General features: G+C 40.4%; 2 protein-coding genes across 6 annotated transcripts; one reads left to right on the top strand and one right to left on the bottom strand.

The window, feature by feature from the left end:
* Positions 1-582: 582 nt before the first annotated feature.
* LRRC57 (leucine rich repeat containing 57) lies at positions 583-6513 on the bottom strand. 2 transcript variants are annotated; one of them, XM_011227603.3, is made up of 6 exons: positions 6397-6513; positions 6035-6140; positions 5790-5928; positions 4950-5218; positions 2524-2709; positions 583-2114 (listed from the first exon to the last, which is right to left on the bottom strand). In XM_011227603.3, the coding sequence occupies exons 2-6, from the start codon at positions 6116-6118 to the stop codon at positions 2073-2075; spliced, it is 720 nt and encodes a 239-aa protein (XP_011225905.1). In that variant the 5' UTR covers positions 6119-6140; positions 6397-6513; the 3' UTR covers positions 583-2072. The 2 variants fall into 2 exon arrangements, with proteins under 2 accessions (XP_011225905.1, XP_034516979.1); XM_034661088.1 differs by lacking the exon at positions 6397-6513 and adding an exon at positions 6368-6395.
* Positions 6463-26088, top strand: HAUS2 (HAUS augmin like complex subunit 2). Of its 4 annotated transcripts, none has more exons than XM_019801864.2 (6): positions 6463-6663; positions 12491-12583; positions 12922-12991; positions 14281-14413; positions 22190-22298; positions 25704-26088. In XM_019801864.2, the coding sequence occupies exons 1-6, from the start codon at positions 6493-6495 to the stop codon at positions 25764-25766; spliced, it is 639 nt and encodes a 212-aa protein (XP_019657423.1). In that variant the 5' UTR covers positions 6463-6492; the 3' UTR covers positions 25767-26088. The 4 variants fall into 4 exon arrangements, with proteins under 4 accessions (XP_019657423.1, XP_002913237.2, XP_034516978.1 ...); XM_002913191.4 differs by having other exon boundaries at positions 6492-6663; positions 24081-26088; XM_034661086.1 differs by lacking the exons at positions 6463-6663; positions 14281-14413 and having other exon boundaries at positions 12529-12583; positions 24081-26088.
* The last annotated feature ends 1652 nt before the right edge of the window (positions 26089-27740 follow it).

Below are 27740 nucleotides of genomic sequence, written 5' to 3'. Positions count from 1 at the left end.
TACTTTACATAGTTCCTGCCCACAAGTAGCTCATTCTAGCAAGAGACAGATGAATATAGAATGTGAGAAGTGCTATCATAACAGATGGGGGAGCAATTAATTTCGCTTAGACTTAAAATGGGTTGTAGATTGAAGGAGCATGTTAGTGAGAGAGGGCATTCCTGACTGAACAAACAATGTAAAGGCAGTTACGGGGGAGACACTGCCCTGTGGGTTTAAGGAGCAGAATAAGCTGGGATGACTGGAATGACTGGTTAAATGAGAGTGAAGAAAGGGTATCTAGAAATAAGCCTGGGTCCAAGTTGTGAAAGCTAGCAGACACTGATTCTCAGAGATGGGGGGTATTTTTAACTCCAATTAATAATTACTTGTCTGGGGCACCTGGGTGGTTCAGTCGGTTAACCATCTGCCTTCGGCTCAGGTCATGATTCCAGACTCCCGGGATTGAGTCCCACATCAGGCTTCTGGTTCAGCGGGAAGTCTGCTTCTCCCTCTGCCCTGCACCATGCTCGTGCTCTCTCTCATGCTCTTAAATAAATAAAGTCTTAAAAAATAATAATTAAATGTCTGGGGACATTTAAGTTGTTCACTTTAGAATTTCTGATTTATTAGATGTTAAGCACTGATAAAAATCTAGAAGAAACACTGTTTAGTAGACCAAGAAGATTAAGCATTGAAGTTTACAAAAACCAAAATACAGTTGCTAACAATAAACTGGCAGCCTATTCCTCCCCATATTGAGAACAGAAAGTAACATGGGAAATAGAGAACACCCGGATCAGATTTAAAGTCCGAGAGACTTCCTCATATAAACACTAAGCTTCTGTGATCTATTGATTTAATGGTTAAACTAGGTTTATAAAACAAGAACTGACAATACATGCTAAATTGCCCTGGCAAAGACAAAACCTCAGAACATGGGAGTGGTAGTTTCCGAAATGTTCATGTCAGTAACAACCTGGGGTCATCTACCTTTGTACTTTTAGTTTCTCTTGATAAGCGTGGTTCCAGTACTGCAAAGTGTTTATCAGTCACATGAAGGCATTTCAGTACTCCTGCACCTTAACAAGAACATGAAACATTTCTTTCTAATCAGTTTACTTTCAAACAAAGGGCCACATACAGTTAAAGTTGTCTTCTTCCTTTGAAGGATTAACCCTTTTTCCAGCCAAAGTTCATTAAAAATTCTTTATTATATTCTCCTATCCAGAGAATAAATTTTATAAACATAGATTATTTTAAAATATTGTAGCAGTAGTCTTTTGATAGGTAATTTGATTAGTAGAATTATAAATACAAAAAGGGAAAAGGATTACCAGAAATAAGACATTATTTCTAACAAAGCTTCAAGAAGATCTTGATTATTAAAACCCTTTGTATCTTATAAGTTTTGCATATATGATTTTAGCTCTTCAGAGCCCTCTACCAATAAGGCACATGCAATAGTAAAAAATTTGCTACTGCAGCCTTGGGGAACATCTGGTAGTGTTATGTTGGTGCTTCTCTGACAAAGTACACTTTAAATCAAGACAGTCACATATTTATGTACATTCTAAATCCCAAGTATAAACATTGCAATTGAACTGATGGACTGAAATAAAATCATAAATCCTTAGATTAACCATAGTAGCCTCATTATTTAAATTTCATAAAAATATGAAATGTTAACACAGGTGGAATGGAAGCTGACTTTATGAAAGCTCATACACTGAAACTAAACATGAAATTTCAAGCTGTGATACGGAGTGATTCTGTTACGAAGCAGCATCCCCTCATTGTATAAATAGCAATGAGCTACTGTCATTCTTAAAACCAGACTAATGATGGTTTTGATGATCAACTGTGTCCTTTACCCTATCCATGACAAAATGGAGGACTCTTACTGTCCCTTGATTTTTTAGCTTGCTTAAGACGAGCCCTGGAAAAGAAAAAGAATGACTGAAATATTATCTGCGAAAGTATCATTTCCTTACTGCAGATAATCCTTGATAACAACAGGAACCTCTGATTCAGGCAGACTGCAAGAGATTCCATGTCAGTGTCTTGTAAGGTTCCCGTGCTCCTGGAGAACATCATGCAAACTTCTTCTTAGTGGCTGTGAACCTCTCCATGTACTATAAAACATAAAAGAAGCATATGTGGTATTTTGGCACAAGCAAATACTAGCCTATTTTTTGATTAGGATTTTGTGGGCTTTTTCATTTAGCTTTTTATTGGATATGGTCTTTTTCATTTCCTACAAAATCGACCTAAATGCAAATTTAAAGCACATAGCTTTGGGGTTTTCCCCTATATTGTAATAGGACACCCATCAAAAGACAAAGCTTTACAATAAGCTATCTGGAGGAAAAGTTACCTTGGCACAATACTATTTGGCTAATTTTTAGAATCCACCTCCAAAACGGGGAACAAATCCTGTTGACATAAACAGGATTATGCATACATCCTGTAGCTATAAACGTTCCTGTGGGTTACTTCACCATTGTCATCTCTGGAATAGTGATGAAGTACACGAATACGTACCTTATCATACCCGTCCAGTTCTCGAAGTTTCTTTATTTCAAAAAGGTTGCCTTCCACAGCAAGCAGACAGATCTGGGAATCACTGAGAATGCTCTGTGGTAGCATACTGAGCTCAAGACAGTTCTCTTCCAGGCGAAGAACTTTAAGGCGAGGACAGCAAGATATCTTTACTGAGATCTGAGATATCTATTGAACAACAACAAAAAAGAATCAGGAAAAAGCAAAAGCACTACTGTAATTTTTTTAACTAAATTAAAACAAAAACTTGACCATTTGTCCTAGTTCTTTTACTGCCTCCACTTTCTCACCACCTACTCACTCCCAAAGCCTGTGCTATCTAGCTTCTGTTACTCCTCCACTTTTTGGAAAAAGATGCTGTTTGAAGGTTACCAGTGGCTTTTTAGAAACAAAAATGTTCTAATGAAAGCACTGTTCATTACAGAAAATTTGAGAGTCATACGTTTAAAGAAGAAAGTTACCTCTAATCTGCCGCCATAAACATTTTGGCGCATTTACATTTACTGCCAATCTTTTATGTGTACATAGATGCCGACCGCTACCCTGCCAACATCAAGGATTCACTGTCCTCATTCCCTACTGGATTTGATTGTCATCTACCACTTCTTTGAAACTCCTCGTACCTAAGTACTGGACTTTTCTTCCTTTAAATTATTCCTGATTTTTGGCTCTCCCACCCCTTATTCCTATGGACGTTTTTCAAGCAGCAGTCTCTAATACTTAATATTGGATATTCTTTCTAAACTTCCTCCTAAAAAGCTCATCCTTTCTTAAAGCTATCATTTCTGTTAAGACCTGAAAATCTATCTACATATCTGCTCATGTCTATTCCACTCCTGTGTCTCCAATTTTTAGTAAAACATTTCTGTTGGGATGAGTCGCCATCATAATCAACTCAGTGTGTCCACTCAGTAGCACCACTCTTCTTTTAGGCCCTTGAACAATTATCTTTAATTCATTAACCTCTTTATCCCTTTAAATGCTCCAAGCCACCAAATTATATTTACTCTGCCTGATATCATTTCATCACCTGGGAACTTCTTAGAGATACAAATTCTCAGGCGCCTGGGTGGCTCAATTGGTTCAGCGTCTAACTTTTGATTTCGGCTCAGGTCATGATCTTAAGGTTGTGATATGGAGCCCCATGTTGGACTAACGTTCATATGGGAGTCGTCTTGAGATTCTCTCCCTCTCCCTCTACCCCTCCCCCTGCTTCTGTGTACATGTGTGTGTGTTCTCTCTAAAGTAAATACTAATCTTTTTGAAAAAATGTAAATTCTCATACCCCCACTCCAGACCTACTCAATTACAAACACAGAGGGTGGGGACCCAGTGATCTCTTCACAAGCTCTTCTGGTTAATGTGGTGCACACTAAAATCAGAACCAGTGATTATAGGACCGGAGCCTAGGTGAATGGGGTAAGTGAGGAACTAGTTCTTGAACAATGTTTTCCCAGAAGTTTTTTTTCAGATATCCACAACTTTCTTTCCAAAAAGCTCAACATACAAGAATATCCACTTTCACGGAAAAGGTAAGCCAATCTCCTCAAAGACAGACTGAATTTTATCATAATGTAAGATTAGTACAATCTAGAACAGTTTCGTAGAATAAAACTTTGCAGTGATTGAAATCTGTATCTTTGTGGTTCAACATGGTTGCCACATTATGGCTTTTGAGCCCTTGAAATACAGCTAGTGGCAACGGAGGAATTTAATTTTTAAATCTAATTTAAATGAATTTTAACAGCCATGTGTGGCTGTTGTATTGGACTGTGCAAATCTAGAACTGTAGGCACTAAAAAATTAAAGGCCACCTAGTCTCACTATGTTCAATGTTTCATCATTTAAGCCTTATGCTAGACCAAGGGTTATTTCTCTGGTCAGATACATATTAACCGAAGAGCTTCCAAAGTAATGGAAACAAATTTCAAAGATTTTAATTAAAGCTGTCCAAAACCAAAATGGGCCAGAAAGCCTGTCAGTTCTGAATTTTCAGTAAAAGGGCACACTCGACAAAGATGTCGAAAAGGGGACAATGAATTAACTCTTTTGTCCAACTCCAAGAACCTATGAGTTAAAGCCTCTTTTCCACTCTACCTGACATAGCTCCTTGCTAGATGATTAGAAGCATATTTGAGGAGGGTCTGAATTCTTCAAGATTTGTGAGACAAGTTTAACTTTTGAAATTATCTCACCCTATCACCCATCCCACTCTCCTAAAAACACCTACTCTCACACACACACACTAATTCCATAGCACTTTGAGCTTTGAAATTAGTCCAGCCCATAGACTATACCACTCTTCTAGCCTCTGATACCCAGCTCCATGACTACAGTTTAGAGAAGAAGGGATTATACAGGAGACTGTAAACCCACATGATGTAGGAAAAAACCCTTAAGCTCTGGACCTGGTTCTGGTTGAGATTGAGTTCGATGACCTGCAGCTCCCCCACTATGTCAGGTATGCTCCGAATCTGGTTCTTGGAGAGATCCACCACATCCAAGTGCCGTAGGCTACAGAGTTGCGGTGGTAGTGCTCGTAGCTGGTTCCCAGAGAGGCTCAGGGTCTTGAGGGCTGCCAGTTGCCCAAAAGTAGATGGTAGCTCTCTCAAGTGATTGTTGTTTAGGCTTAGAATCTCTAGTTTTTTCAGATTGCATAACTCCTCAGGAAGAACAGCTGGCAAAGAAAAAAATTAAAAACCTGAATCTGACACAGCTGAGACACACCTTAGACAAAGTTTAGAAAAACTATATGGCCGTCTTATATGCCTCCTATCAATACACACAAAATTCCCACATGTTGTGCCATTTTAAAGTATTGCATTTTACCAACATAGTCTTCAGAAAGTGAGGGTGCCGTCAAAATACAGGAAAGCATTTATGTGTATATTGGGCTCCTTTTGTTAAAGGACGTCTGCAGAATCTGACAGCAATTTTGTGGGATTTGTTAGGCCTTCCCCTTCCTATTCCATCCCCCTTTCTAAATTAGCAGCAAAATTAGTTCTGTTTACATTATATCTCAAAGATGGTCTTCCCTTTCAAGTCCAAATTAAGCCAGTACCAATCATTACACCACCAGAGGAGGCGTGTAGATGTAATACAAGAGAGCTTCAAGGACTCTGACATCCTCCTGCGTCTTGAGCTCTCAGAACGGTTTCATAACAACAACAAAAAATCAGCTTGTAAGAGAAAACCACCCTTCTTAACAGCTGATCACTAGCAAAGCTTCCCCGGCGCAAAAGCCATACTTAGTTTGTTGTTGTTCAAGGAGAGGCTCTTCAGCAGAGTGAACTTCCCTATGATCATAGGCGGTAGGCTCTCGATCTTGTTGTTGGACAAGTCGATGGTCCTTAGATTGCTGGTCAGCTTCTGCAACTCTGAGGGGAACTGGAGAATGGGGTTCACAGCGCGGAGAATTCCTCACCGATTAACTTCACCACCCCCGCCGTCCCTCTCCCTTTAATTTCCCTGGTCGGTCCCCTCCCAGTCTCACCTCGGTCAGCCCACGGTCCTTAAGCTGAAAGACACCAGTTTTCTGCGCGGTTTCCACATGAGCGCGGAGAGCACTGTTTCCCATCCTAGGGCCGCGGCTCAGGTCCCTGCAGGAAGGAAGGGCAGCTGTCACCACTCAGTCGAGGCATCCAGGCATCCAACCACCCCATCCGCCTCTTGGCTGGGTCTCGTGCCCAAGCTGTCACTCCTGCCGACTCCTAGATCTTGGGGACCACTAAAAGTGGCAAGGAAGAAAGGCAAGAACAGCCCGACAACCACGGCCAACAGCTTTTACAGCTGTTCCGAGGCCTGACGCCGCTTGGAGCCTACTAACGATCAGGGAGCGCCGGACTCATCTCCTACCCCTCAGTCCACAGCAGGCTCAGCAAAGGAAGACCGCGGCCCGCGCTCGCCCGGGATGCGTTCCGCGGGCTTCCGCCCGGGCTGAAACGCCCTGTGATGTCATCGATCCGCGCCGCGCGTTCGCCGTTGCCTTCCACTCACTCGTCGCGCCAGCCCGGGAGGTGGGTCCCAGCCATGGCTGCTGCGAACCCCTGGGACCCCGCGTCCGAGCCAAGTGCTGCCGGGCTACTGCTGGGCCATTTCGTAGCTTCGGGGATGGTCACTCAGGTGCGTGGGCGGCGATGGCGTCATTAAGGGGGTGCTCGCGGTGGCGACAGAAGATGGCTGTGAGGTAGTGGTGCTGGGCAGCGGGAGTGTGTGTGAGGATGCTGGGTGGGGGTGGTGCTGGAGTAGAGGCGGATGGAGGCCCTTCCAGGCAACAGTAGTGACGGTTCTGCAGTGGTTGTGCGAAAGTGGGGCTCCGAGTAGAGGATGTTTCAAGTGTCTGCGGGCGAGTTATCTTCGGTCAGTTCGTGAGAGATAATAAAGATCAGCCTTCCCCCGCTTTTTCTCACCCAGTGATACCGCCTCTATACTGTAATGGGTGCCGGGGTTGGGAAAATACGGGTAGTGTTAAAACACAAATGTTCCCAAACAACGCTTGTTTGTGTGAGGTATTGAAGCATATTTGGGGCGGGAGACGCTGGGTACAGGAGAACGTCCGGGAAAGCGTGCAACTTTAAAGGCTAAATAAAGAAAGAAAGAAAATAAAGAAAAATTTTTAAATGGCGAGAAAGACTTGAAAGACCTTGGAACGTGAATGCAGGAGGGGATTAATTATCAGAGAAGAGGCAAATGAGTCCCAGCGTTTGTAGTTTTAGGTTCCGCAAGAGGAACAGGTTCATATGCCAAAGTGAAACGAGCCAATAGAGGGAGAAATTAAAGATATGAGAGAATAATGGAATCCAAGTGGGAGAAGTGACGAGGGAATGGGAAAAGTGAGGTTGAGGGAGAGAAATTTTGAGATAACGAGCAAGTTGAGGATTTTCGCTAAAAAGGAAACGGAGAAGTAGAAAGGTAAAATCATCCTCAGAGATTTGCTGTATGAACATGATGGAAAATTTATGGAAAGTACATAACTTCGTATACTTGGAAGAGTCATTAGAGAATTGTACCTTACACTATTTTTTAAAGATTTATTTATTTTATTAAAGAGAGAAAGAGGTTGGGGAGGGGCAGAGGGAAAGAATCTCAAGCCAACTCCTTGCTCAACTGAGCAGGAGGTGGGGCTCCATACCAAGGCCTTGAGATTAGGACCTGAGCCGAAATCAGAAGTGGGAGGCTCAACCCAGGGAACCACCCAGGCGCCCCTTCTGCACACTATTTTTAAGGTAAAGGGGCGCCTGGGTGGCTCCGTTGGTTAAGCCTCGACTCTTGACTCTTTATCTCTGGGTAGGGCCCTGGGTTGGAGCCCCACTTGGGGCTCTGCGCTCAGCAGGGAGTCTACTTGACGCTTCTCCTCACCCTCTGCCCCTCCTGCCCGCTTATGCGCGCGCTCTCGCTCGGGCTCTCTCTCTCAAATAAATAAATCTTTTTTTTTTTTTTTTTTAATGAAGAAACTAAGGCGTAAAGAGACCAAGAAATTCACCCAGGGTCACTCAACCGGTGAAATAGATCACAGAGCTCTCCCTTTTCTGACACATTGTATCATCTCTAAGATGAACTGTGATAGATGATACTATGACACTATCAGAGTTCAAACTTCTGATAATTCTTGTAGACTAACTGAGGAACCAGACCTTAAGGATTTGGTGGGGGGAGGGGTACAAATGAATGCATTGGAAAATAGGCAGAACATAACTACAGCACTCCCCCAGTTCTTACCTTATTTTCTTATTTTCTGTGTTTTCTTCCTACCAAATAGCCTGGTAGTCTCACTTGCATTGTTTAGTTCTGTAACAAAGTAACTTGGTAAACTCATACTGTAAGACATTTGGAACTTATCCCTCTAGAGTGTATTGGTAGAAGAAATAAACACCTAAGAGAATTTTGACATTGACAAGTCAGCTATTTGTTGGGGTAGAAGTTGTTTTGAAGAGGATCTGCCTAGTGTTCTTCAAGTAGCACTAATTAGACAGTTACCTGTTTTGCCTACAGGTAGAATCTGCCCATCCATAGTTCTTTAAGACCATTTTACAATCTTAATACACTACTAGTCCCCATGAGGAAACTTTACAGATTTATAGTATGATTTTACTTTAAGCAAACTTTACATATGAAAACCTGTTTTTATTAGACGGATTTAGCATTGCTTCTTTCAAAATGATGTTATACGATCTCTTTAGTCTATCCCTTAAGTGCACATCATCCCACGTGCATTAAAAAAATCAAGTGATGCTTAAAATTGTGATATGATGCAACTTTCCCAGAAAACATAGTTCGAGTTTTGTTTTGTTTTGATCTATCCGCTGGGGAATGATTTAGTGAAAGAAAGGTATAGGTAACTCTCTGTAGGATAAATGGGGTATTTGTTTTCTTTTATGCCCTAGGACTGCTTTAGTGGCCTTGTATCCTACCTATTTTTCTGGCAAGCTTTAGTGAGTCATGGTAGCTCAATCAAATACATACACATACACTATATAGAGATGTATATAGACATATATAAATAGTTTATTTATAGTTATATGTATGTTTATACATTTATATATATAAATCTTATTTTCTCAGTGTGTCCTGCCCATTTCTGTATCCCCTCCTCCATTTTAAAGCCTCTGCTTTTAATTTCTCTGCTATACTGCCTCCCTTTTAATGTCCCTCAGCTAGAATTCAGTATGAAGTAAAAGGACAAAAAAGAAGAAAGGATGCCCAAAGACACACACACACACACACACACACACACACACGTATATGTATACACACACACACACACACACACACACACACACATATATATAGTACACAGTATTAACAGGATTTTTATATTACACATAAAAGTCCTGGATTTCAAGTTCTTGTACCTAGCAACAGAATGAACAGAAATACCTTAAACAGACTCCCTTGTTCAGGATCCTTTCATTTTCAGTGCCCCTTTACCCTACTGGTATGTAAGGTATATAGTATATAATGGCAGTAGTCAACAGTAAAAACTTTTATATATTCCCCAATCCTTCCCCTTTTTTTTTTTAAAGATATAAGGCTAAGACAATCCTCAAATAGTTAGAATTTCTGTTAATTAGAGAAATTTGGCTGCTCTTTCTTTCCTCTCTCATTTTGGCTCTCCCTTGAACATTCTTGTTTTTCTATTGGTTTCTCTTACATGTTTTTGGCTAAGCTCCATTACCCTACTGTTGAACCCAACAGTTTACTAGTTTGCATGTGTGCAGTTAAGATTAGCATATACACAGGGAGGGATGAAGAGATACCAGAGAATGAGTAAGTTACAATGAGAAATAGGAGATGTTTTACTTTTCATTTACCTTCTACCTAAGAGAGAGCAGAAAGAAGAGTAAAAGAGTTATGCTGATATGATGGAGATGCAAGAGATTAGATTCATCCTCATTTCAGTCATGATATATATTTATAGAATGAAGTTAAACTAATACTTTGCTCTCCCAAACCTCAGTTTTGCCAGCAGTAAAATATCTTGTGTTATCTTCCTCATTGAATGGCAAATCTATCTGTCCAGTCACTGGATCCTCATTGTTCCTCAGAGTCAATATTGACTTGACTTTATCCCTGGTACCCCATATCAACCAGGATTTATCAATTTCATCCCTCCAGGGATTCACATCTCTGCCTTCCTTTTCCTTTTTAACTGTTACTGACCTGGTCCACATTCTCATCTTCTCACCTAGAATGCTGTAGTAGCCACTTGTCTAAATATTCAACTTCCAGTCCTGTCTCTCACTTGGTATTTTCGTTTGTTTTATGTTGTTGGCTAGTTACCAGAGTGGTGGGGGTGAGTTTTGTTTGTTTTTTAGTGGTGGGTTGTTTTTTTTTTTTTAAATAGGTTTTATTTATTTATTTCAGAGAGAGTATGAGCGGGTTGAGGGGCAGAGGGAGAAGCAGACTCCCTGTTGAGCAGGGAGCCTGATAGGAGGCTTGATCCAACGTGGGGCTCGATCCCAGGACTCCAGGATCATGACCTGAGCCAAAGGCAGATGCTTAACTGACTGAGCCACCCAGGTGCCCCAGTGGTGGGGTTTTTTGGTGGTAAAATAGTCATAAAATTTACCATTTTAACCAACTTAAAGTGTACAGTTCAGTGGCTTGAAGTACAGTCACAATGTTGTGAAACTATTTTCAAAACTTTTTTTTTTAACCAACCCCAAAGAAAAGCCCATACTCATTAAGTAATCACTCCCTGTTCCTTACTGCCCTCGCAGCCTCATTAGTTTTATTTTCCATACTATTCCCACTTAAATTTATAAAATATATATTATATATGATCATGTTACTTCTTCACCAGGAAACCTTTAATTGCTCTTATTTTCTGCATTATAATTGCTTGTCATAGCTATCAAGATCTTCCACGATTACATAGAAAACTATGTTTTCGGATTCATCTTCCCCTTCTTTTCACATCAATGGTAGTACTAGAATAGCTTTTCCTTCCCATCTATCCTTGAATCTTCGATTGCCTAACTCAATAGATGCTTATAAAATTGGTTATCACTGGTCAGCAAATTTTTGCTATTAAGGACCAGAGGGTAAGTATCTGAGGCTTTTAGGTCAGTATGGTTGCATCTAGTCTATTGCAGTTGAAAGAAGCCAGAGATAATAAATGAAATGAATAGGTGCAGTTGAGTTTATTCTGGACCCTGAAATTTGAACTTCATATTGTTTTCATGAGTCACAAAATACTGTTTTTCTTTTTATTTTTTCCCCCAGCATTAAAAAATATAGAAACCATTCTTAGCTTATGGCTGTACAAAAACAGGCAGTGGGCTGCGTTTAGTTCATGGACTATCATTTCCCAACCCTTTGCCTATATGATCTCTAAAGATCTCTAAATGTGCTAATATTCTTGAAAAGAAGAGGATACAGAAAATTATGGATGAAGCCAGGGGATGTACAATATTCTTATTCTGAAGTAACCTGAAATTTAAGGTGGCAATATATGCAAGCAATATTTTGCATGGAATTAAAGGATAAAAAAGAGGGGGTAAGCTTTTTAGAAGAATAATTCCACCTGGACAAGACATTGTTTTAAGAGAGTGAGTATGTGAAAAGAGACAGTATGAGTGAGTTATAGCCAATAGAGCTATAACCTTAAACTATCATTTAATGAATGATAAATGATTCTGTGGTGGGAAAGTATTTGATTTTAGCCCCAGGAAGGTCAGAGACTAGGTTTTGTTGATTTGTAAAGAGGTAATTCTCCAACTACCTCAAGCTCATCCTTCTTAACCTTATCAGCCTTCTCTGATAAGCTGTCACTAATGCAGATGTACTGTGCATAGTACTTTCGGAAATAGGACAAAGTGATTAAGTCTTGTTTGTTTTTCTTATTTTTTAAATATTTGGCCAAAGGATTTGTGATAGTGAATATTCAGTGCTTTTTTTTTTTTTTTTTTTAAGATTTATTTAAGGGTGCCTGGGTGGCTCAGTCAGCTAAGCGTCTGCCTTCAGCTGGGGTCATGATCCTAGAGTCCTGGGATTGAGCCCCCTGTTGGACTCCCTGCTCTCACTCTCTCTCAAATAAATAAATAAAATCTTAAAAAAAAAAAGATTTATTTATTTATTTATTTGAGAATGAGAGAGCACACACAGGCTGAGGGGCATGGGGGAGGGAGAGGAAGAGGGAAAGAATCCCAGGCAGACTCCACGCTGAGCACTGAGCATAACATGGGGCTCAATCTCAGGACCCCAAGATCATGACCTGAGGCAAAACCAAGAGTCCAGCACTTAACCTAGTGAGCTACTCAGGTGCCCAGATAGTGAATATTTTAAAAACAGGAAATATACATTGCTACTGTTACACTCTGTACTTCATTTTTCAAGGGCAGTGTCGGACATAATAAATCCTCATTTTTAAGCCTGTGGGTATGCTATTCCAATGCACACAGAAAGTTTTAGTGACACACTGCTGCTTTCTCTGTTCATTTACCAATAGGAGATGTTAAATATATCCAAGAAATCAGCTTCTTACTTTGCGAACTTCTCCAGACTACAGCAAATCACAAATATTCAAGCTGAAATCTACCAGGTAAATTTTGTTGGACTTTTTACTTTCTGTTTCTAGTACAGGAAAAAAAAATCTTAATTGCTTCCAGCAGCAGTTCTCTTGCACTTAGAACATTGTCTAGCACATAGCTGGATAAGTGTTTACTTTTTGTAGTAATAGTCATAGTAGTAGTTAGTAGTAGTAGCAGTAGCGGCAATAGGGCTTGAACACCAAAATGAAAATCTTCAGTAAATCCCCTGGGCTCTCATAACAAATCCTCCTCTCTCCTCCCAGATATTCATGGGTTAAAGACTTACTAAAGTTTAAGCCTTCAGGAAGCATTCTAAGTAAGCTAAATGTTATTTTTCTTCTTAATGTAGAAAAACCTGGAAATTGAACTTTTAAAACTAGAAAAAGATACAGCAGATGTTGTTCATCCTTCCTTTTTGGGTAAGTAATTTAATGAAATGGGTAATCATTGAAGTTTTGGCTTTTTCTTGGATTACCTTAAATAAGCACCAGGCAATAATATTATGATACACCATAATTTTTTCAGGTTTGCCCCAAAGCTGATAAAGTCTTCTATTCTGTGCTCAAATAGAAGTCTTGTTGGTTTGACTAGTGCAAATAGCATAAATAGTGACCCAGGTGGGAGCTCCTCGAATGCAGGAAAGCTTGAAAGACAGAGAAAGGCTGGGGAACTTTCCAGATTAAAGGAGACTAGAGGAACTCAACAGCCAAAGAACAGTGTGGTCATGGATTGAATACTTGGTTACAAATTTTTTTTTGCTATAAGGGACATTATTGAGTTACTTGGTGATATGTCAATATGGACTGTATTAAATACTGGTAGTATTGTACCAATGTTAAAATTTCCGAATTTTGGGTGCCTGGGTAGCTTGGTTGGTTAAACGTCTGCCTTTGGCTTGGGTCATAATCCCAGCATCCTGGGATCCAGTCCCGCATCGGGCTTCTTGCTCAGCGGGGAGCCTGTTTCTCCCTCTTCCTCTGCCTGCCACTTCCCCTGCTTGTGCTCTGTCAAATAAATAAATATTTTTTTAAAAATTAAAAAAAATAAATTTTCTGAATTTGATACTTGTAGTTACATAAGAATATGTTCCTATTTGGGGAAATACACGCTGAAGTTCTAGGGGTAAAAGTTCATGGTATCGCCAACTTATTCTCAAATGGGTCCGCAAAAATACATGTATTGAGTGTGTGGAGAAAGAAATAAAAATGTAGGTAAATGTTAGCAGTGAGTCTAGGTGAAATGTATATGGGAGTTCAATGAAACTTTTCTGTAAGTTTGAAATTTTTCAAAATAAAAATTTAAAAGAAGAGTCAGTTGGTAGCCATTAAGTGAATTCTGGGCAAAATACTTAAATAATTAGAAATAGCTTGTAAGACATGTTTATTTTTTTAATTTCATGTAGATGTTAGAGGCAGAGATGAGAAAAGAGATTTTATGTGAAGAATACAGCTCTGGCTATAAAAACTGAACTAGGAGTAGAACTGAATAATGTAGGCAAAGAATTTAGCACTGGATTTGGTTGTCAGCAAGCAAAGTAAGAGAAAATCATTGACGGTAGACTGGTTTTGATATTAAAGATAGCAAAGTGGAGATATTTAGGAGGAAAATGGATAAAATTTTGACATCGGTAGTGTCAAAGCAAAAAATTATTAGTGATTTTAAAACTTGTCATATTGCTAACTATAATTACTGTTTCTGGTTTCTGTAGCTCAGAAGTGTCATACTCTGCAAAGCATGAATAATCATTTGGAAGCAGTGCTAAAAGAGAAGAGGTCCCTCAGGCAAAGACTGTTGAAACCCACATGCCAGGAAAACTTGCCTATTGAAGCTGTTTATCACAGGTTAAACTAAACAGTAGAAATTAATGGTTACACATATCTCCTGAGGGTATTTTTTGTTTAGACTAGTAGTTATTTCATAGCATAATTCATTAAACAATATATTAGTGATTGTATCTGTTAACATTATTTTTAATGCTGATACATACAACCAGAAGGAGGATCTTCTGCTTTTTAAGAGTTAAGCTGTGGTGAAGAGAAAGGCATTCCTTTTGCCCACTGTGTTTTGGGACTGATATAATGACTTCAGTGAAAGAAATTAGATCAATAACATATAGTAAGATGGGTAAAAATTCTTTTTTTTAATTTTTTTAATTTTATTATATTATGTTAATCACCATACAGTACATCCCCAGATTCCGATGTAAAGTTTGATGCTTCATGTTGCGTATAACACCCACTGCACCATGCAATACGTGCCCTCCTTACTACCCATCACCAGTCTATCCCATTCCCCCACCCCCTCCCCTCTGAAGTCTTCAGTTTGTTTCTCATAGTCCATAGTCTCTCATGTTTCATTCCCCCTTCTGATTACCCCCCTTTTCTTTATCCCTTTCTTCCCCTACCGATCCTCCTAGTTCTTATGTTCCATAGATGAGAGAAATCATATGATAATTGTCTTTCTCTGCTTGACTTATTTCACTTAGCATTATCTCCTCCAGTGCCGTCCATGTTGCAGCAAATGTTGAGAATTCGTTCTTTCTGATAGCTGAGTAATATTCCATTGTATATATGGACCACAGCTTCTTAATCCAGTCATCTGTTGAAGGGCATCTCGGCTCCTTCCATGATTTGGCTATTGTGGACAATGCAGCTATGAACATTGGGGTGCATATGGCCCTTCTCTTTACTACGTCTGTATCTTTGGGGTAAACACCCAGTAGTGCAATGGCTGGGTCATAGGGTAGTTCAATTTTTAACTTTTTAAGGGACCTCCACACTGTTTTCCAGAGTGGCTGTACCAACTTGCATTCCCACCAACAATGTAGGAGGGATCCCCTTTCTCCACATCCTCTCCAACAATTGTTGTTTCTTGCCTTGTCTATCTTTGCCATTCTAACTGGCGTAAGGTGGTATCTCAGTGTGGTTTTGATTTGAATTTCCCTGATGGCTAATGATTTTGAACATTTTTTCATGTGTCTGTTAGCCATTTGTATGTCTTCATTGGAAAAGTGTCTGTTCATATCTTCTGCCCATTTTATGATTTGTTTATTTGTTTCTCGTGTATTGAGTTTGAGAAGTTCTTTGTAGATCTTGGATACCAGTCCTTTATCTGTGGTGTCCTTTGCAAATATATTCTCCCATTCCGTGGGCTGTCTCTTAGTTTTTTTGACTGTTTCCTTGGCTGTGCAGAAGCTCTTTATCCTGATAAAGTCCCATAAGTTCATTTTATCTTTTATTTCTCTTGCCTTTGGAGATGTGTCGTGAAAAAGGTTGCTCTGGCCGATGTCATAGAAGTTGTTGCCTATGTTCTCCTCTAGAATTTTGATGGATTCCTGTCTCACATTGAGGTCTTTCATCCATTTGGAGTTTATTTTTGTGTATGGTGTGAGAGAGTGGTCAAGTTTCATTCTTTTGCATGTAGCTGTCCAATTTTCCCAGCACCATTTATTGAAGAGACTGTCTTTTTTCCACCGGATGTTTTTTCCTGCTTTATCAAAGATTAGTTGCCCAAAGAGCCGAGGGTCCATTTCTGGGTTCTCTATTCTGTTCCATTGGTCGATGTGTCTGTTTTTGTGCCAGTACCATGCTGTCTTTGTGATCACAGCTTTGTAGTACAGCTCGAAATCCGGCATTGTGATGCCCCCAGCTTTGTTTTTCCTTTTCAACAGTTCCTTGGAGATTCGGGGCCTTTTCTGGTTCCATACAAATTTAAGGACTATTTGTTCCAGTTCTTTGAAAAATGTCCTCGGTATTTTGATCGGGATAGCATTGAAAGTGTAGATTGCTCTGGGTAGTATGGACATTTTAACTATGTTAATTCTTCCAATCCATGAGCATGGAATATTTTTCCATCTTTTTATGTCTTCCTCAATATCTTTCAAAAGTGATCTATAGTTTCTAGCATATAGGTCCTTTACGTCTCTGGTTAAGTTAATTCCAAGGTAACGCATGGTTTTTGGTGTTATTGTAAATGGGATGGATTCCCTAATTTCTCTTTCTTCAGTCTCGTTATTCGTGTATAGAAATGCAACTGATTTCTGGGCATTGATTTTGTATCCTGCCACCTTACTGAATTGTTCTATAACTTCTAATAGTTTGGGAGTGGATTCCTTTGGGTTTTCCATATAGAGTATCATGTCATCTGCAAAGAGAGACAGTTTGACTTCTTCTTTGCCGATTTGGATACCTTTGATCCCTTTTTGTCTTCTGATTGCTGTTGCAAGGACTTCTAGTACTATGTTGAATAATAGTGGCGAGAGTGGGCATCCTTGTCGTGTTCCTGATCTTAAGGGAAAGGCTTCCAGCTTTTCCCCATTGAGAATAATGCTTGCAGTAGGCTTTTCATAGATGGCTTTTATGAGATTGAGAAATGTACCCTCTATTCCTACACTCTGAAGGGTTTTAATCAGGAAAGGATGCTGTATTTTGTCAAATGCTTTTTCTGCATCAATTGAGAGGATCATATGGTTCTTGAGTCTTTTCTTGTTGATATGATGTATCACATTGATTGATTTGCGAGTGTTGAACCATGCTTGCATCCCAGGTATGAATCCCACTTGGTCATGATGGATAATCCTTTTAATGTACTGTTGGATTCTATTAGCAAGGATCTTGTTGAGGATTTTGGCATCCATATTCATTAGAGAAATCGGTCTGTAATTCTCCTTTTTGAGGGGGTCTTTGCCTGGTTTGGGGATCAAGGTAATATTAGCCTCATAGAATGAGTTTGGTAGCTTTCCTTCTGTTTCTATTTTTTGAAATAGCTTTAGGAGAATAGGTATTATTTCTTCTTTGAATGTTTGGTAGAATTCCCCAGGAAAACCGTCTGGGCCTGGAGTTTTATTATTTGGAAGGTTGTTTATCACTGACTCAATTTCTTCATAGTTAATTGGCCTATTTAAGAAATCTATTTCTTCCTGTTTCAGTCTTGGTAGTTTATAGGTTTCCAGGAAGGCCTCCATCTCTTCCAGATTGTTTAGTTTTTTGGCATATAGCTGTTGATAAAAGTTTCTAATAATCCTTGCAATTTCAATGGTGCTGGTCGTGACCTCTCCCTTTTCAGTCATAATTTTAATAATCTCAGTCCTTTCTCTTTGTTTTTGGACAAGTTTTGCCAGTGGTCTATCAATTTTATGGATTCTCTCAAAGAACCAGCTTCTAGTCCTGTTGATCTGCTCTACTGTGGTTCTGGTCTCTAATTCATTGATTTCTGCTCTAATCTTGGTCAACTCCTTCCTTGTCAGTGGGTTAGGCCTGTCCCTCTGTTGCTGTTCCAGTTTCTTGAGGTGAGAATATAGAAACTGCATTTTAGATTTTTCTATTCTTTTGAGTGAGGCTTGGATGGCTATGTATTTCCCCCTTAGGACTGCCTTTGCAGTATCCCATAGGTTTTGGACCGTTGTGTATTCATTCTCGTTGGTCTCCATAAATTGTTTAATTTGTTTTTTGATTTCCTGGTTTATCGAGTCATTCTTGAGCAGGATGGTTCTTAGCCTCCAAGTGTTTGAGTTTCTTCCAGGTTTTTCCTTGTGGTTGAGTTCCAATTTCAGAGCGTTGTGGTCTGAGAATATGCAGGGGATAATTTCAATCTTTTGGTATTGGCTGAGACCTGTTTTGTGTCCCAGAGCATGATCTATTCTTGAGAATGTTCCATGGGCATTTGAATAGAATGAGTATTCTTTGGTTCTGGGGTGTAGTGTTCTATATATATCTATGAGGTCCAACTCGTCGAGTATGGCATTCAAAGCCTTTGATTCTTTGCTTAGTTTTTGCCAGGGTGTTCTGTCTATTTCTGATAGTGGGGTGTTGAGGTCCCCTACTATTACTGTGTTCTTATCTATATGTCTCTTTATTTTGGTTAAGAGTTGGCTTGTGTATCTTGCTGCTCCCCTGTTGGGGGCATATATATTAATAATTGTCATATCCACTTGTTGAATACTTCCTTTAAGAATAATATAGTGCCCTTCTGTATCTCTCTCTATGGCCTCTAGTTTAAAATCCAGTCTATCTGATATGAGAATTGCTACTCCAGCTTTCTTTTGAGGTCCATTTGCGTGGAAGATGGTACTCCATCCCCTTACTCTAAGTCTGAATGCATCTTTGGGTTCAAAATGAGTCTCTTGTAGACAGCAAATGGATGGGTCATGTCTTTTTATCCAATCTGCAACCCTGTGGCGTTTTATGGGAGAGTTTAAGCCATTTAGATTGATAGAGATTATTGACAGATATGATTTTAATGATGCCATTTCTCTTTAAAGTCTTTGTATCGGTTGTGACTTGCTGCTCTGTATCACTCTTGGGGCCTTTTTACCTTTATAGAGCCCCCCTTAATATCTCCTGTAGGGCTGGTTTCGTGGTTACGAAATTGGTTAATGATTGGCGATTTTGGAACGTCTTTATTTCTCCATCAATTCTGAATGACAGCTTTGCTGGATAAAGGATCCTTGGCTGCATGTTTTTCTCTGAAAGAGCTTTAAAAATGCCCCCCCAAGCCTTTCTCTCATTCCAGGTCTCTGTAGACAGGTCTGACGTAATCCTGATACCTTTGCCTTGGTACGTGAGAAATTTCTTTGCCCTGGCCGCTTTCAATACTGTATCCTTGGATCTAATATTTGCGAATTGCACTATGACATGCCGTGGCGTAGGTTTGTCCTGGTTGAGCTTGGATGGGGTCCTCTCTGCCTCTTGGACACGAATGCTTGTTTCCCTTGCTAGATTAGGGAAGTTTTCAGCTACAATTTGTTCAAATATCTCTTCTAGACCTCTGTTTTTCTCCACCCCTTCAGGGATGCCGATGATTCTGACATTGGATCGTTTCATAGAGTCAGTAATCTCCCGTAATCTACATTCGTGGGCGTGGATTTTTTTAAGACCAGCTTCTATTTTCGTTTTTTCTTCTACTAACCCATCCTCCAATTCGCTAACGCGTTCCTCTGCCTCGGTGACCCTGGCCGTCAGAGCCTCTAGTTTTGACTGCATTTGGCTCATAGAATTTTTAATTTCTGTCAGATTCGCTCTCATTTCTGCCCTTAGGGATTCTATATTCTCAGCAACGCTTTCTCTGATGCTTTTTTCAAGTTTACTCATCATCTTGACCATTGTTGCTCTGAATTCCATTTCTGATAATTGGGATACATCCATATGTATTAATTCTGTGGCCGAGGCCAATTCTGTGGCAGAGGCCACAGACTCATTATCTTTTCTTTGCTGGGGGGGACTTCTCCTTCTCGTCATTCTGATGAAGAGAGATTGCAGGGTTGTCCAGAGCCCAAGTGTTGACTGGGACCCAGGCCGTGCGCCCTTGTTTTATAGAGATCTTAGGGATGTGGGCTTCTTCCTTAAAGAGTTTATTTATTTATTTGAGAGAGAGAGAGACAGTCAGCAAGAAAGGGAACCCAAGCAGAGGAGTGGGAGAGGAAGAAGCAGGTTCCCGGTGGAGAAGCCCGATGAAGGACTCCTTACGGAGCGTTGTGATCACACCCTAATCCGAAGACAGGTGCTTGGTGACTGCGCCACTCAGGCGCTCCGGGTTGTGGGCTTCTTGATTTTTCAGCCTGCCTTCTGGGGGAGGGGCCTGCCTGCAGGTACTCAGAAAACCCTGTTTGGGTAGAGTCTCTGTGTCCCTTGCGAGGGGGGATGGGGATGGGCACCCTGTGAGCCGGTATTTCCGGGCTTTTGTTCTCTGGCGGCTTTCCCTGGCGGTTTGCTATGCCTCTTCTGAGAGAGCAGCAGCGGCTGAAATTCAGCCTCTGTCTCAGAACAGAGGGATCGCGGATCGTTCTCCACTGATGTTCTGGCCACTTTAACTCTGTTTCTGTTGGTGCTGCTCAACCCTGCAGCATCCCGGGCTGTGCGCCCCACACCCGGCGTCCCAGCCCTCACTTCCAGGGCCGGCACGTCTCTGTCCTTTGTGTTTCCAACCCCGCCCGCCGCCAGCCGCCCCGCGCGGGCTCCCGGAGCTCCCCGTCTCAGTCTGGTGTCTCACGGGTGCTGACCGCGAGTCCGCCTGCTCCCCCGTGCAGGTGGCCCTCCAGCCGCCAGCCGCCCCGCGGACGCTCCCGGAGCTCCCGGTCTCAGCCTCGATCCAGTGAGCACACCGGAGCTCCGGAGCTCCGTGAGATGCTTGGTGGTGCACGCTCCCGGCTCACGGACTCAGTCTGCCGTTTCCAGAGTGCGGGTCCGCGGTCCGCCCGCTCCCCGGTGCAGGTGGCCCGCCAGCCGCCCTGCGCGCGCGCTCCTGGAGCTCGCGTTCTAAGTCTGTTGTCTCGCGGGTGCTGTCCGCGAGTCCGCCTGCTCCCCCGTGCAGGTGGCCCGCCAACCGCCAGCCTTCTCGCGTACGCTCCCGGAGCTCCCTTCTCAGCCTGCTGTCTCAAGCGTGCGGGTCCGCGGTCTGTCCGCTCCCCCTTGCAGGTGGCTACCGCTTCCCGGCGCCCTGACACGGCGGCTCCCTCCCCCTTCTGTTTAGCTTCCGATATCTGTGCGCGGTTTCACGGCTCCCCGCTTCGTACCTCGATACTCAGCGCTGGAGATGTTCATTTGTAGAGATCCAGATGTATCTTCCTGCGTCTCAGGCTGATTCCGTGGATGTTCCTGCTGGTCTGGTACCTATCCAGCTCAACTCAGGGGACCGGCTGAAAAAGGGGTCCCCTACTCCTCCGCCATCTTAACCTCCTCCCCAAAAATTCTTTTTATTATGTATGGACCATTTTTTTCTATGAAGTGAACTTATTGTGTTAATGTTGCCTATATGTAAAAATTCTCTTAGGGAGTGTAAGCAGGGAAAGATGAAAGCTGAAAGAAAAAAAACCAAGTTCTGCTCTCATTTCTGCTGTTTGTATGCCTCAAAACCTTGGGCAAATGGTTTGTTTTAGCCTCAGTTTCCCAGTCCATAGAATGGGCATGCTTTCTGTTGCTCTTTTCCTCATACGAGTATTGCATGTATAAAAATAAACAACAGTAAAGAAGCAAACATCTGGGGATCTGATAGCTAACTTTCTCCACCGGTGCCTCACTAGCTGACCCTTAGCAAATCAGTACCTCTCTTAAGTGTCAGATTTGTTATCTTGTAGTAAAAGAATCAATGTAAAAATCCCATTCTTGTGAATATATTCAGTTATCTATTCAGTATAGTAAAATACCATTAATGTATATATTATACATTATGTATGTTAGAAGAGCTGAGTAATGATTTTAAAGCATTTGCAAATGTGAAGATTCAAAGTGGTTTTAGGTATAAGCAGTTTCAGTCAAGTACATTTATCCTTAAGATCTTCACCCTTCATGGAGAATGAGTAGATTGAAATAGAATGAGATTTAATCTAGGGAAATTTCTTTACTTATATGAGAAAATTAACTTTTGTCTAATATTAGGTTGGGTACCAGATATCATTAGTGTTGTCTCTGTTTTTCTGTTTGGATGAAGAGTTAATTTCTGCTTAATGTGAAAGAAAATTACATTTTTATCACTGGTATTTCCATGAATGCAGAAAGGTTATTATTGGCTCACAGGGTTGATTGTAATTCTCTTATCTTATATTGAAAGTCCTAATTGAAAAGAAAAAAGAGAACACAAAATAACTAAAAAAAAAAAAGTTGACTTTTTTCTCCCTCTTTTAGCTACATGGTACATTTGCTGGAATTGGCAGTAACTTTCATTGAAAGATTAGAAAGCCATCTTGAAACAATTAAAAATATCCCTCATTTAGATGAAAATCTAAAGAAAATGGTGAGTATTAACAGTAGCATTTAAGTATCTCAACTACTTCACATTACATTTGGCTGTCTTTAGTTCTTTTATACTAGAATCTCAAATATGTGCTCTTGTTGTTGAACTTTTTTTTTTCTTTTAAAGAGATGGAGAAGGCGGGGAGGGGTGGAAAGAGGGAGAGAGAATCTTAAGCACACTCCATGCCTAGTGCAGAGTCTGATGGCAGGGTTTGATCTTATAACCCTGAAATCATGACCTGAGCCAAAATCAAGAGTTGGATGCTTAACCAGCTGAGCCACCCAGGCGCCCCTTTGTTTAACTTTTTGATGGCTAATATTCTAAGTGAATTATTTTTAAAAATTAAGATGGCTTTTTTATAGTTTTTTTAGAAGTCATTTTACATTGTTTTATTCTAGTATTTAATAAATATGTGTTCTCTTTATTGTTCAAGGGGTTATGCTATAGGTATCAGGAAAGAGAAACAGATATGACCAGTCCCTGCCCTCACATTCTCAAGGTTTAGTGAGCTCTAATTCTCTGTTTTATAATATTATTTTAGTGTAATGGATATAGCAGAGAATTGTAAAGAAGATGCTATTAAGCAAAAGAAAAGGGACGATTGCTTCTACTTTAGGGAGATTGGGAGTAGAATGAGGGTAAGAATACTTCAGTGAAGTTTGCATCAGAAAGAATAGTTTGGCCCAAAGCGACAGTGTGAGGAAAGACATGAAAATTAGCATTGGCAGTTTTGGGAGAAGAGTGGTACTCCATTTTGGCTGATACTTAAAGGTATTGAAAGGAAGATTAAATCAGGGTTAGTTTATGGAATGCCTTGAAAACCAGACTAAGAAGTTTAGACTTTATTACAGAATACTGGGGAACATTCAACAGTTTAATGGTTTTTGGGTTTATTTTGTTTTTTTCGAGAAGGGCACAGAGGAGTGACTTGATCAGAATTAAACTTTAAAGGAGAAAATATTGGATAGAGTAGACTGAGTCACTCAAAGTATGGGCAGAGAGCTCAGCATCATCTGGAACTTGTTAGAAACGCAGAATTGCAGACTTATTCACCTTAGACCTTCAGAATCTGAATCTATAATTTAATAAGTTCCTCATGTGATTCCTATGCCCATTAAAGTTTGATAAACTATAGGTTAAAGGACTAGGCAAATGAACCAAAGGCAGAGAAACTTGGAGAATATAAATACAGGTATTCAGATAGAAGATTTGAAGCATAGGAAAACAAAAGATTATGTAGACTATGAGATTTGGGATGTCAAATTTCTAGAATGTGTCTACTCTTTGGACAAGGGCACATCCATAGTAATGAAGCAGCTAGCCTTGGTGACTTGAGGGTGAGTAGGATCAAGAAATCAAAAAAGCTAATGACTTTGTTTTCTGACATGCCTTCCACAGAGAGTAAATCTTCAATCATTGTTGAATTGCAGTTAAATCGAGTCTGAGATATTGAATATACATTCAGGTGGAGATATTCAATGGACAAATATGGGACTGAATTTTAGGAAGGTGGTAGGTTTTACAATATAGATTTTGGGTCATCTGCTTTGAGGTGATAATTGAAGACAAAGGAGCGGTGAACTCATAAAGAAAAAGGATGTTCTGTAATAAGTGGGGAGAATACAATTTTAAGAAGCCTTTTGTATTAAGGGACTAGAAAAAAGGGGGGGCTAGAAAAGGTCAGGTGTGAATTTTTGGTATCATAACCATTTATGATATAATAATGATGTATTGATGACAGATGTAATTTCTCCTATTTTCCCCTTCTTTCAAACACTACAGAGCTTGGCTTTAGCAAAAATGGATATGTTAGTGACTGAGACAGAAGAACTGGCAGAGAATATACTCAAGTGGCGAGAACAACAAAAGGAAGTTTCCTCTTGTATCCCTACAATACTAGCAGAAGATTATCTTCATAAACATGATGTTACCATGTCTCTACCGTTTACTTCTAAAGTTCATGTCCAAACTGTTAATGCCAAGTGATTGTCAACTGTTTATTTTTGCCTAATTCTATGTAATCATGTGAAGTCTTTTTCTAGCCAGTTGTAATATGGGCATTTATAGGGCTCTGTTGCTAGCAGTACTGAGAGAGACCTCTATATTGAAGTACTAAGATTCCAAGTTCATTAAGACCAAATTGAGTTTCCTTTGTTTTTCATATATTTTCATTCTACTTTTCAGTAAAACTCTTGAAAATCAAATATAACTATGACAGTTTATTAACATGAGTGCATTAGCCATATCTCAGACAGCAGACTGTATTATGTCTTTTTTTTAAATGCTTGTTTCTGAATTAGAAGAGTCTTCTTGCAAGTGAAAGTATGTCGATTTTTCCTGTGGGATAGTTACTAAGTGTAGAGAAAAAAGCAAATATAACAGGCCTGACTGTTGTCCTTTGAAAGGCTTGCTTACAAAGTTGGTCCTTGCCTGGCTTCTGGCAATTTAGATTTCACGAGGGTTCCTTCCCCTATCACTGATAAGAGTTGCTCACTATGACTGAAGTATTTGTACACTGGTTTGTGCTGAACACCTTTCCTTCTGGGAGTCAAGAATTTTGGTACATGCTATGCAAAAGGTACCTATGTGGCTAGCCCATGATAATAACCCTGGGCACTGCATTTCTAATGAGCTTTCATGAAAGACATTTCACACATGTTACACCTCAGTTGCTGCGGGAATTAAATATATCTTGTGTGACTCCACTGACAGAAGACTCTGGAAGCTTGTGCTTGGATTCCCCTGGACTTTGTCCCTTATACCTTTTCCCTTTGCTGTTTTACTTTGTATGCTTTTGTTGTAATAAATCATGGTCATGGATACAGTGATATGCTGAATCCTGTGAGTCCTCAAAAATATCAAACCTCTGGGGGGACAGGGTCTTCAAAACCCTGAGACATGAAGAAAATCCTGAGGGTGTTCACTGGCAGCCTTACAAATAGGCAAAGAAGAAAGGTAAAACAAAGAACAGAAAAAGGCACGTTATAGTAAAACTTAGACGTTTACCTTACAAAATGCTCAGGTATTTTACCTGAGATTATTGTATATATAAAAGAGAGCAGTACATTGGGGCGCCTGGGTGGCTCAGTCAGTTTGATCTTAGGATCCTGAGATTGAGCCCTGTGTCGGGCTCCATGCTCAGTGAGGAGTCTGCTTGAGATTCTCTCCCTCTCCTTCTGCCCCTCCCCTCTCTGTGCTCTCTCGCACTCTCTCTCTCAAATAAATAAATAAATCTTTCTTTTAAAAAAAAGTGGCATAATAACAGTTCCTAATTCTAAGCCTCAGGGTGTATCCATTTGTATCAGTGCTATAACTACCTCTGGGTTATTTTCAGACTTGGTGTTTTCTTCTGCTTTAAAAAAATGGAAGCATCGGTATTTTTATGTTGTTGCATTCTGTCACCAGGGTTCACTGATCCTTTTATTCATCACACTCCTTAACACAAGAAGACCTCAACACAGTGACTGAGTAAAGTAGTTGTCCATAAAGAAGCAAGAACATTACCAAAACACTGCCAGAGCAACCAGGGGTCATGTTTTGAAGCCTCCTCTGCTGACTTTTGTAAATTGGATATAGAAGAGTGGTCATAATATCTTGAACATGACCTAATATTGTCTAGTCATTTAAACTAAGTTTTAGTTGTATTTCATCAGATATATATATATAGATCTATCTATCTATAGATATATATATATATATCTCATGTCACAAAAATTGATATCCCTGGTGGTTTTTTGTCTAGTATGTTTTTTTCAAAATAAAAAAATAAACCTGTAATTTCTAACTAAAATTTTGTGGCCCTTTTCTGAATCCCATGTGATAAATTCTCTATGTAGTGTCTGCCATTAAAGTATAGGCACATAGGCATATAGGTTGTCTGACTCAAAAGCTTGAGTTAAGACAGGTTTACCTCAGGGCAGCGGGATGGCTCAGTCAGTTGAGCGTCAGACTCTTGATTTCATCTCGGGTCATGATCTCAGTGTCGTGGGATTGAGCCCTGTATTGGGCTCCATGCTCAGAGGGGAGTCTACTTCTCTCACTCCCTCTGCCCCTCCCCCAACCCCCCCCCAAATAAATCTTAAAAAAAAAAAAAGGTCTGCTTCAAAGAGAACAGCTAATTTAATACTATGGTAGTGTCAATAAGTGCTGATAATTTTTTTTTTTTTATTACTCAGCTTTTAGATGTGGATACTAAAAAAAAGCTCTGGAATGTCTAGGTGGGGGAGGTCATCAACAAGATGCGACCATCAGTTGATTTGTGAGCTGGACCCCAGCGGTTAGAAGCTCCTCACCCCACTCCCCAAAGCTGCCCCAAGGAGATATCCTTGAGATAGTGATGTGCTGAGACCATCTGGATAGTGTACGTGACTGAACCCAGTTAAGGCCTCCACATATAAACTTCTAAGATTCGCTACATGGATTTGGAGATCTACTTATCTTGTAGCCTCTCAAGACAACCCTCATAATATAGGTTCCCTTGCTTATTAAATCTTCCACCTACCAACATGGAGGAGCCAGCCTCTTTCTTCAGTCTCATCCTGCCCAATAAATACGGGGGCCAATTTTAGGTTGAACCTGGAAAAGTCCCGAGGAGCTTGTGAACCAACACAAAGAGGTATGTGACATTTGTAAATTCATTTCCAGCATAATAATGATGCCACTCTGGGGCACCTGGGCAGCTCAGTTGGTTAAGCATCCAACTCGATTTCGGCTTAGGTCATGATCTGAGGGTTGTGAGATTGAGCCCCACATCAGGCTCTGCACTGGGCATGGAGACTGCTTAAGATTCTCTCTCCCAAACAAATTGAAGACTTCAGAGGGGAGGGGGTGGGGGAATGGGATAGACTGGTGATGGGTAGTAAGGAGGGCACGTATTGCATGGTGCACTGGGTGTTATACGCAACTAATGAAGCATCAAACTTTACATCGGAATCCGGGGATGTACTGTATGGTGATTAACATAATATAATAAAAAAATAAAAAAATAAAAAAAAAAAGATTCTCTCTCCCACTCCCTCTGCCCCTACCCCCCACCTCCTCTCAAAAAAAATTTTTTTAAAGTCACTGTGAAGAATATTCTGGAGGAATTGAGATGCGGTCTGGTTTTTCTAGCGTTTTTCTTATTTTACTCCTTCCTCTGGTCTATGACTATATGTTCTTTCTAACTTTAAATATGGGCTCAATTTCCTTTTCTCTAAATTGAAATAACAGTGCCTACTTCATGGATTCTTGGGAAGATTAAGTAAGATAATACATGAAAAACAGTTGCTAGGACATAATAATAAGTGAAAGTCCTTACTGTTACTTGTTTTAACCAAAGTAGAGTAGATGGTTTTGGTAACTCCTATTTCCCTCTCCAGGCTATTCTTTTTATTCCTTCAGACACTGAATTAAACAGGCAAGAATTGGATATGGAACTTAGCTGAAGAGGCCTTTCTGGAT

This window comes from Ailuropoda melanoleuca, chromosome 5 (assembly GCF_002007445.2).
Source record: "Ailuropoda melanoleuca isolate Jingjing chromosome 5, ASM200744v2, whole genome shotgun sequence".
NCBI classification, from domain to species: Eukaryota; Metazoa; Chordata; class Mammalia; order Carnivora; family Ursidae; genus Ailuropoda; species Ailuropoda melanoleuca.
This window is presented reverse-complemented; position numbering and strand designations above follow the sequence as displayed.

Bases quoted from the DNA above. Each gene is read 5' to 3' on its own strand.
- LRRC57 (XM_011227603.3), bottom strand. From the start codon at position 6,118: ATGGGAAACAGTGCTCTCCGCGCTCATGTGGAAACCGCGCAGAAAACT. The intron at 2,710-4,949 runs GTCCAGAGCTTA...GTTGTTCAATAG, and splicing joins TCAATCTCAACCAGAACCAG to ATATCTCAGATCTCAGTAAA. The intron at 2,115-2,523 runs GTACGTATTCGT...TATGTTTTATAG, and splicing joins AACTGGACGGGTATGATAAG to TACATGGAGAGGTTCACAGC.
- HAUS2 (XM_002913191.4), top strand. From the start codon at position 6,493: ATGTCATCGATCCGCGCCGCGCGTTCGCCGTTGCCTTCCACTCACTCG. The intron at 6,664-12,490 runs GTGCGTGGGCGG...ATTTACCAATAG, and splicing joins CTTCGGGGATGGTCACTCAG to GAGATGTTAAATATATCCAA. The intron at 14,414-22,189 runs GTTAAACTAAAC...TCCCTCTTTTAG, and splicing joins ATTGAAGCTGTTTATCACAG to CTACATGGTACATTTGCTGG.